We start from the raw sequence: 10,385 nt of genomic DNA on the forward strand, positions 1-10,385 counted from the left end.
TTTTCTTTTCTCCTTTTTTCTTTTCTCCTTTTTTCTTTTTTTCGTTTTTCCTGTTTTCCGTTTTTCCTTTTTCTCTTTTTTCCTTTTTCTCTTTTTTCCTTTTTTCTTTTTTTCCTTTTTTCTTTTTTTCCTTTTTTCCGTTTTTCTTTTTTTCCGTTTTTCTTTTTTTCCGTTTTTCTTTTTTTCCGTTTTTCTTTTTTTCCGTTTTTCTTTTTTTCCGTTTTTCTTTTTTTCCTTTTTTCCTTTTTTCTTTTTTTTCCTTTTTTTTCTTTTTGTTCCCCGTTTTCCTTTTGTTCCCCGTTTTCTTTTTGCTCCCCGTTTTCTTTTTGTTCCCCCGTTTTCTTTTTTTTCCCTTTTCCTTCCGTTCCCCCCTTCTCTTCCCCCTCCCCTTCTGTTTCTTTTTTCACCCCTTCCCTGTTTCTTTTCCCCCTTCTGTTTCTTTCCCCGACCTCTCTGTTTCTTTCCCCGACCTCTCTGTTTCTTTCTCCTCCTGCACCTTCTCCGTTTCTTTCTCCTCCTGCACCTTCTCCGTTTCTTTCTCCTCCTGCACCTTCTCCGTTTCTTTCTCCTCCTGCACCTTCTCCGTTTCTTTCTCCTCCTGCACCTTCTCCGTTTCTTTCTCCTCCTGCACCTTCTCCGTTTCTTTCTCCTCCTGCACCTTCTCCGTTTCTTTCTCCTCCTGCACCTTCTCCGTTTCTTTCTCCTCCTGCACCTTCTCCGTTTCTTTCTCCTCCTGCACCTTCTCCGTTTCTTTCTCCTCCTGCACCTTCTCCGTTTCTTTCTCCTCCTGCACCTTCTCCGTTTCTTTCTCCTCCTGCACCTTCTCCGTTTCTTTCTCCTCCTGCACCTTCTCCGTTTCTTTCTCCTCCTGCACCTTCTCCGTTTCTTTCTCCTCCTGCACCTTCTCCGTTTCTTTCTCCTCCTGCACCTTCTCCGTTTCTTTCTCCTCCTGCACCTTCTCCGTTTCTTTCTCCTCCTCCACCGTTTCTTTCTCCTCCTCCACCGTTTCTTTCTCCTCCTCCACCGTTTCTTTCTCCTCCTCCACCGTTTCTTTCTCCTCCTCCACCGTTTCTTTCTCCTCCTCCACCGTTTCTTTCTCCTCCTCCACCGTTTCTTTCTCCTCCTCCACCTCCACCGTTTCTTTCTCCTCCTCCACCTCCACCGTTTCTGTTTTTTCCCCACACTTTTCTGTTTTTCCCCCCTTTTCCGTTTCTTTCTTTTATTCCCCCCTTTTCCCCTTTCTTTTCATTTTCTGTTTCCTTATTTCCGTTTTTTATTTCCTGTTTTATTCCTTTTGTTTCATTTTATATTTATTTCTTTTTTTCTAACATATTTTTTTGTTTATTTTTTCGTTAGCACTTTTCTTTTTTTCTTTCCTTTTTTCTTTTTATTTCTTAATTATTGACAAAATTTTGATGCATAATATTTACAATTATTATTATTAGTAGAAAAGCATAATCCATTTTCTTGCTGAAACATTTCTAACGTACTTATTTTCTGGGTTAAATTTCACCCTTTTTTTGTTTGATATTTCACTTAAGCAATGAAAATTTTCATGAAGTCTCTTGATTGAATCACTGACCTATTATTTTTTTGTTTGTCATTAACACCAATGACAGCACTTTTCAACCAGAGTTAAATCGTGTTACATAAGTTAATCATGTGTGAATACATTTCTTTATTTTTTGTTTTTATTTTAATTTATATTTTTTGTCGTAGTTTAAACATCTATAATATAAATCTCACCTGTTTGTTTTGAATGTATTTATGTATGTATGCTTGCATGTCTGCCTAAAACTTGTGACAGAGGCGACCAGTTTTCATGATCGATATCGTTTTGAAGCTCGACCCTTCTGACAACAAATATCGAAAAATTGGCCAAAAACATTAATTCCTTCACCCTCAACTAAGCACTTTTCTACAGAGAGGGGTCGCTTTTTTCGCCGATATTTTCGAAAGTCATCATCCCCTCTTTTCAATTGTACAGCCCTCATTTAAACCTACAGCAAACACATCAGTTTTTTTTTTTTTTTTTTTTTTTTTTTTTCACATTCTTTTCCTCCTTTGCAGTATTAGTTCCAGCCTTTGCTCAACACACACCTCCAAACATTTGGGCAACGCCGGGCACCTAGGCTAGTTTATTATAAGAGCAAAGAATCATAACTTATATGCAAAAGAACTTGGTATTGCTTGGTAGAAAGAATTAATGTATTAACTAGAAACAGTTAAAAAATATATGCTTAAATATATTTTAATGTATGCAGATTCCATATTTATTTGTATAGAACCAATGCTTTATTGATTATTATATTGTACCCAGTATATAGCATTGATTTCAAAGATTAAAAAAAAAAATGACTAGGGTTCCATCAGCTAATTGAAACCAAAACATGTAGTTCTCCAGTCTTATTTATCCATATGCATACAAAACCTTAAATAAAATAACATTGTTAAAGATATAAATGTATATTTGTGCATGCATAGGAATAATGTGTTTAGTCAACTTATGCCTGCCACGTTCCAATTATGTTTCAATTTTAACACCTTAGCTATTTTACCGTCTAAAAACTAAATCGAATTTGTTCCACAGGTCCAAATCTCCTATATATCATGTTTTAAATCTGTAACCCAAAAATTGACAATCGTTTAGTAAAAACTGTTCCTCACACAGACTAACTCACTTCTCTCTGAAATTCTGTGATAACTTTGTGTATGTTTGAATGACTTCAATTATAAAACAATTCAGTACATAATTATGTATTGAATTGGTTTTTATGTACTATTTAATTGAAAATCCAATATTGCAAACAAAAATGAAATTTAAAAAATTTTTTATTTTGAACTTGGTGAATATTAACTCTTTTTTTTTTTTCTCACACAAAGCTGGTACTGTGTAGTTGTGTTTGTCATGTGATCTCACATGCACATACTCTCTTTGTCTGTCTCTTCTCTCTCTCTCTCTCTCTCTCTCTCTCAATATGCTTGTTGATTTGGCACCTCTGACCCTTAATGCATTATTTACAAATGTGTTAAAAAAGAAAACAATTTAAAAAGTAGAAGAAGCCAAACAAAAATTCAACTAAAGACTCCTGGATAACATCGGATAGGTGTATCGAGTTACAAATCTAAGTATAGCAAGAAATGCATTCTAAAAATATAGCTTTTCAAAAACGAGTCATTTGTTTTTGCTTACAAGCGAATTTTAATAAAAATATTATTTGTTTTAATGATTCTATGTAATGGTGGTTAACAGTGTAGTTCAAACACGCAACTTTGACGATGACACTTAAAATTTTGAAAATCCCTCACTCCAAAAATCTTCTGCAACTATAGTTCAAAGAAAAGCAATGTCTTTTTCAAGGCCTTGTAAACATGTTTTTAAATAAATCTAAAGAATTCCACTACTTTCAAAAGTTATTCATAATGAAAAGCGTCACTTTCTATTAAATTAAAAGTTAATAGAATTTTGCAAAGATGCTGTTTGAATATTATCAAGATCTTTTTACAGTTAAAGTTGATAATATATAACATTTACAACAGTGATACAATCTATTTGATTTTTGTTTTCATCTGCCTTTTCTATGTATAAAAATTCTTTTGTATGTCTACTTAATGTCTTTAAATTAGCTGTTGACCTTTTAACTGACAATCCTTTTACATTGTCAACTTTTTATAATCATGCGGCCATTTAAAAAGCACTTTAGTATCTTTTAAATAGGCCAATTAGATATAGAATTTCAGTGCATTTTGATAATAAACTAGCAGTTTTACTTACTACATCATACTATTTCTGAGTGGTGGCCATCTTGCCTCTGTATTAGTTGACAACAGTTGTATATCATGTAGATAATCTGATGACTCTGCTTCAAGATTCCACTTTTTCTGGGATATTCTTGGATTGATGATGATGTCTATCTTGTTTTTAACTTGTTGACACTAGACTAATTAAATTATTCCAATCATTGTTAATTTCAATTAATAGAACAACTCTATCACGATCTTAAAATAAGTGCTATGTTCTTTTATTTAGAGTTCATCGGTTGGGGCATGATGGAGAAGAAATATATACAGAGAACCGGTTGATTTGTTATGTTTAAAGTATAGTTTCCCTAGACAAACAAACTCCCAACTTCGTCAATGACATCACATGACACTCTTTTCCTTTCAGTTAAAACTATATTCCAAGATGGCTATTGTATTCAATATGCAATTATGCAACAAGGTAAAACGTTTGAGTGCATAAAACACCAAAAATTAAGGCTTATAAAGGCACTCGCCTGATAAAAGTGTAAAATGTGTTGTGGTCTTAAACAGGACTAAGGAAAGTGACATAATCTGATGTAGAATGTAAAAATTTTAAATTACAACAAAATTATGAATTGTTTGTTACCAAAATACATGTAATTATAAAAGAGCATAATTAAAAGGCGTTGAGATTGTAAAGAAGTACCATTTTTCTTTTTTTTTTTAGTTCTATTTGATTTGAAATGCTTCTTTCTCAACCTTCATTTTAATATTATTAATCTGTTTTTAATTAATAATTGTATAGATAAGAGTTTTTTGTTTTTTTTACTTCAAAGATGTTAATGTGATTTTTCAAAGTACCCTTAAGGAAAGCTTTGTCCATAGAAAAGAATAAGAGTAAAAAGAAGAAACTATCTTGTTACATATTTAATTCTTTTCATAATCATGTCTGCCATTTCACATATTTGACTGCTTTCAAAACAAATCCGAATGTGGTCTGTTAATTCACTTTTGTCTTGCTTTTTCTCTCATTTTATTTTTTTAAAACTCTTCTACGATTAACAGAACAATAAGTACTTGGTCATGCACAGATTCACGATCACCTAAGTGCCAACAATAAGGCTGCTTTTACTACAACTTTTCTATGTGAGGCACTTGAAACAATTCTATATCACTTCACCATTTATATTATCAACTGACTGTATTTTGCATGTACATATACATGTAACACATTTGATTTCTATTTGGATTGTTTTTATTGCATATTCCAGCAAAAGGAGTCATTTAAACAAAGAAACCTTCCTTACCGATTGAAATTAGGCAAATATTTGTTGGTTCATTTCCAAAACATTCTGATGTATAAACCTCAAACAGCAGTAAATTATACAGCATTGGTTGGAACTTGAACGTGATGACCGATATATTTAAAAAATGCATGTTAGCCATGTGCAGCTGAAATAATGTTTGAGTTAGATGACAAGCAATTTCACATTACGTTCTGGAAGATTGTAATGCTGCTGATTTGTATTTGCTACCTTGAAGTATTCATGCAGCACAAAAAGTTGTATTAACTCAACTTTGTTAACAAGAACACAGTTGGCTTTTTCCAATTTAACTAAAACTTCTGTAATTAAGTATATAAGAATAAAAATGTATAAAATCAATAAAAGAACATTGCTATACAAAGGCAACACGTTTTGTTTTTATTAAAAAATAAGTTTTTACAATAAAGCTAAAAATGAATATTTTACTTGCACATTAATTATAAAATGAAACTCGTTTAATTTTTTACATTTCATAGAAAAATGACTTCAATAAAAAAGAATATTCATGGTCTGCTAATGTGTATGTGTGTATCAAGTGATTTTAATTAGTTATGACCAGTTTTTCACACTGCAAGTGATTCATCAGGTTATGAACACATTTTAGGCTATCCTGCTTTGCTAACTCAGTTTTAGAAACCAATACTCATCAGTTATCCATATATAAAAGTTTTCCAAAAATTGTATTCATGCATCTTATCTGTATTTATTTGATTCATGAGAACTATGTTTGACACATGGTTTTTAATGTGGGGTAAATCTACCCCCCCCCCAAACCCCCTCCTGAATGACAACAAAAAATTGCATGTAAGGCCCTGTCAGTACTACCTCCCCCATCTCTAGTGACAGGTAGTATGAACATATATCTTATTGTAACCTGGAAGTCAATTGATCTGAAAACTTTTAAATAAGATCTTTAAATCCTAATGGATATGTAATGGCCGTTAATGACATGTTTTTTTTTGTCTTTTAAACGATACTGGCTCAAATTATGAACAATTATCTTAGCAATTATTTTAGTGTTTTTTTTATTTAACCTTTGTGCTGCTTTTATTTTTGTTTTATTCGTCGTTAAATTATAATATGAACCGTCACTCATTACTGAATTATTTTGTTTTTATATTTTATTACAATGATTGAAAATAAATAATTATACGTTGGCTGTGTTCTAGAGTGGGTCATCAAAGCTCTTAATTCTGACTCTGGAAATTGTGGAAGGTTCCATTCCTCAACTTTTAAGTCTTAAATGAATTTCTTCTGAATTTAATTTTATTTTAATAGAATTCAATATTCTTATTATAACGTTTTTTGTTAAGTTCAATTATTCTTTTACCATCTAGATTTTTTGAAAGTTATATTTTATTAAGAATTGAATGGGGAGAATTTAAACTATAGAAAATGTATTGCATTGATACTGATTATCAGATAAACAGTAATTATGTAAAAACTTTGTAAAGTATGGGATGAATTATCCAACTTTATACATACTATTATATAAACATTAAATAAAATTGATTTATTGAATGTATAAGTAAAATTACAATTCTTATATGAAAGAGTTTGATTTAATATTAAAATTTCAAAGATATATTTAAAATACAAGACCTAAAAACATGATTGATTAGATTATATTTGTATTTAAAGTTTTTTAGTTGCCAAACATAGTGTGATATAAATGTTTTTAAAATTTTTAAGGCTTTTCATGCAATTCACAATAGAAAAATATACAGATCACTTAAGAGGTGTCCATTTGTAACAGAATGCATATGAGTACGTGGCGAAATACTATAAGATAGCTGGCTTGTGAAGATATTAGCAGCAGTATCCGAAAAAAAGTATGTATGCAAATTAGGAAGTATACATGACCTTGCGCAACAAGAAAAAGAAATAAGAGACACCACGTGCTCAGGAGAAGCAAACTGCACTGAGGAAAATGGGCGTGTAAAGTTGAAGGCAAGAAATGGCTAGCTCTATCCAGGGACAATGGGCATGTGACCCCACAGTGGTAACAAGAGACTTTTAAGCTGGTTTCTAGACATGAAGGTTTTGTTAATCTCATGGCAGACAAAATGAACAGTTAGAAAAAACAAGAAGCAGACATTGTTTGGACAGTAATGGCAATAAATTTCATTTGCATTTAAAAAAAAAAAAAAAAGAAAAAAAGTTACCTGGATTTTTATTGCTATTCCTATTTTGTTTGTTCCTGCGATATTACACATTTAAGCTAAACAAAATGCTATTTCAAATTTCTATGTGATAGATTAACCCACTGACTGGCAAAGTCACATATTGTGATGCTTAGGTTAATTTCAAGTAAGATTAGCTCACTTAGTGACTATGTCAAAATTGACTATGATAGTCCTATGGGTGACACAGACCAGATAAACCCTTTATAGTAGGAATCCAAAACATAAATCACATTTTTATTAGACCTAAAAACTTTTAAGGTAAGCACACAGATTTTTGTGAAACATAGACAATGATAGAAAATGTATTTTTGTAACATGATTAGCCACCTGTTTGTGCATGTGATGAATTTTCCATGTATGCTCTGATGGAAAAATATTCAAGTCAAATGAAATCTTTAAAATGTCTATAAAAGATTTAGGGAGAAAATAAAGTTTATATCTGCATACCACAGGTAATCAACAGGAAGTCAATGTCGCTTCTAAAACTTTTGTTAACTTTTTTAATGAGTTCAGCGATTGTTGGGTGATAGAGAAAAGTATTTAAAAATACTTTATTGGCTTTCTAAGGTTATTTCTGGTGGCTTTTTAGAATTAAAAAAAAAAAACACGAAATAATGTTATAAAAAAGCATTATTTCCCTGTTTTAGACTTTTCTCCGATACATTTCTAATTTCCAGAGGCGAGAAATATGGTTCCAGAGTCTTACAAAATCAGACTTTGATTCTAGAGGCAGTCTTAGAAAACCAAACTTTAGAGTCAGTTTTAAAGCTAAAATCTCAATGGCTTATTTTTTACATTTAATTAAAATGTTTTTGTTTTTATTTTTGATGGAAGCCTATATATACATATATATATATATTATTTTTTTGTTTGTCTTTCAGAATCTGATCTTGCAATAAAAGACCCTTTGATCAGTTCACGAGAATTATTCATTTCTGATGTCTGTGACACATATCAAGTGGCAACATTAAGGTAAGACAAATTCTGTCACTTAATCAACTATTCCGTTATTTTTGGTTTCATTTTTCTGTTTAACACTAAAGTACTTGTTTATGCTGAGTAAGACGTTCCAACGGAAATTTTCAACAATTTTCTTATACAGCTCCACTAGATTGAAGATTAAGCATTTATTTATGTAGAAAGAAAAACATCAAACCTATTGAAAATTTCTTTATTAGTAAGAAAAAATGAATGTGATTGAGAGTGAGCATGTGAAAAACTCCTGAAAAACAAAAAAAAAAAAACAAGTGAAGAATGTGTGGTTCACAGTGAGTGCACAGTGAATGAGGCATTAAAAAAATGACTAAGTTCAGCATTTCCCTCCGCCCTCCCATTTAGCCCCAAAAGTCCCTAAGGCCTTAACATTTAAATTTGAGTTTAGCACCATGCAAAACTGCTAAATAGTCATACACAGAAAATTTTGGACAAATATGGTAAAATAGTCCCAAAAATGGAGTATTTTTATTAGCCCTAAAAGAGCCCCTGGAGCACACCCAAGAGTTATGGCAAAGTATAGACAAACAAAATTATATAGAAGTCAGTTAGTTACAACTTTTCAGACAGTTTTATAAAAATCCAAAGCATCAATTTTTTGTTTTTAATAAGCACAAAAGTGTCAATTTTAGCCATTTTAACCCAAAAGGCACTCCTAGGAGGGCAACCAGAGTTTTCTCAGAAAATTTGTTCATGTTTAATGTTTGTGCAAAATTTCAAAAAATTCCAAAGCATAATTATTCAGAAAAGTGCAGACGGACGAACAAAGGTGAATTTGTCTGGGGGACCAACAGTGAAAGAGGTTTATGTCTTGTTTTCTACAACATGTCTAAAAAAGGTTTTGTTGCCTAAATGTACAGAACATAACCAAGTGATTTTAAATTATGAATCACTCTGTTCTATGGGGTGATTTGTCAGTTAAACTATTGAGGTTAGTGTGGATAATGTCCTTTCTTATACCCATTTTTAAAAATTACTTCCAGATGAATGAGTCAGCTAGTATACACAGGATGTGTGTGTAAGATACATGAATGTGTGTGTGTATATACACATAATTGGATTCATTCTCATTAGATTACTAAAGTTAAACAAAGGTGAGCTTGGTCAATACCAGATACATAACCACTTGGGAATACATCAGTAGGATATAGATGTGACTGGAAGCCGCTTGTAAATTTAATATCTCCTAGAAACTTCCTCCCTTGGTGTAAACGAACGCAGAACATAAGACAGATGTGCATGAATATAAGTTTTTGAGAAAGTAAAAAAACGTTAGATACATAGTGTAATGGTAGCACAGGGGCCAAAAATGAGGACTAGAGCACAACTGATGAAGAAAATGTTTTTTATTTCCCATGTGGTCGCACCGCATTCACAGTTTACAATTCTTCAACGTGAAAACAAAATAAATGCAAAGAGTAGAAAAGAATACCTAATAACAATGTCCAGTAAATTTAGGAAATAATTTGAATGAAATTCTTTGTTTCCTCACCTCTTTTATGCCTCAAGTTGGCCCACATGCACAAAGATGTTTGCTAACAGTGCGCCATGCTCGATTTTATGTGTGAAACAGTGTTTACGGTGGTTTTTCCCTTACGTAGATTTGGGCCGCGAAAAGGGGGTTAATTTGTTTCCGTTTACATAGCTCCCCAAAATAAGGATTTCTTATTTTCAACCTTATGTCTCCTTGGTGGGGACTTCCTCGGTCTCTGCTTGATTTATTAAAACAAGCTTGTAGATTGGTCATTCCAGTACTTGTAGGGGTTTGCTTGACTTCCTGTTTTCAGGCAAATTTCTGTTTCCAACAGCTACCCTTGCTACACGGACCAAGCCATCAGTGCTGAGAATAGGTTTGGTAATTCGTCCCAGTTGCCATTGATTTCTGAGAGAGTTGTCATCTTTAATTAGGACCACATCACCAATGGTCATATTACATTTTGGTTTACACCATTTCTTTCTTTCCTGAAGTATTTGGATGAATTCATGTTTCCAATGGGTCCAGAACTCATTTTCTAAATACTGTACTCATCGCCATCTCTTCCTACAATATAGATCAGCTTTCTGGAATTTTCCAGGTGGTGGAAGTACAATTTTTGCCTTGATTTTCAATAAATGATTTGGTGCGAGTGGTTCCACA

General features: G+C 32.3%; 2 protein-coding genes across 9 annotated transcripts in view; one reads left to right on the top strand and one right to left on the bottom strand.

Annotated features, from left to right (window-relative positions):
• Positions 1-10,385, top strand: part of LOC145291482 (uncharacterized) — an 848,143-nt gene that overhangs the window by 677,107 nt on the left and 160,651 nt on the right. For all 8 annotated transcript variants that reach the window (XM_080137367.1, XM_080137394.1, XM_080137385.1 and 5 more), the window contains one exon: positions 8,137-8,227. In XM_080137367.1, the coding sequence (XP_079993493.1) occupies positions 8,137-8,227 (91 nt within the window). The remainder of the gene's footprint in view (positions 1-8,136; positions 8,228-10,385) is intronic.
• Positions 404-1,021, bottom strand: LOC145241639 (uncharacterized; the record flags this gene model as incomplete). Its single annotated transcript, XM_080104735.1, has 1 exon — positions 404-1,021. A coding segment is annotated over one exon (618 nt), but the record flags the coding sequence as incomplete, so codon positions are not given.

Source organism: Euprymna scolopes, chromosome 2 (genome assembly GCF_053919585.1).
Source record: "Euprymna scolopes isolate OS-2025 chromosome 2, ASM5391958v1, whole genome shotgun sequence".
NCBI classification, from domain to species: domain Eukaryota; kingdom Metazoa; phylum Mollusca; class Cephalopoda; order Sepiida; family Sepiolidae; genus Euprymna; species Euprymna scolopes.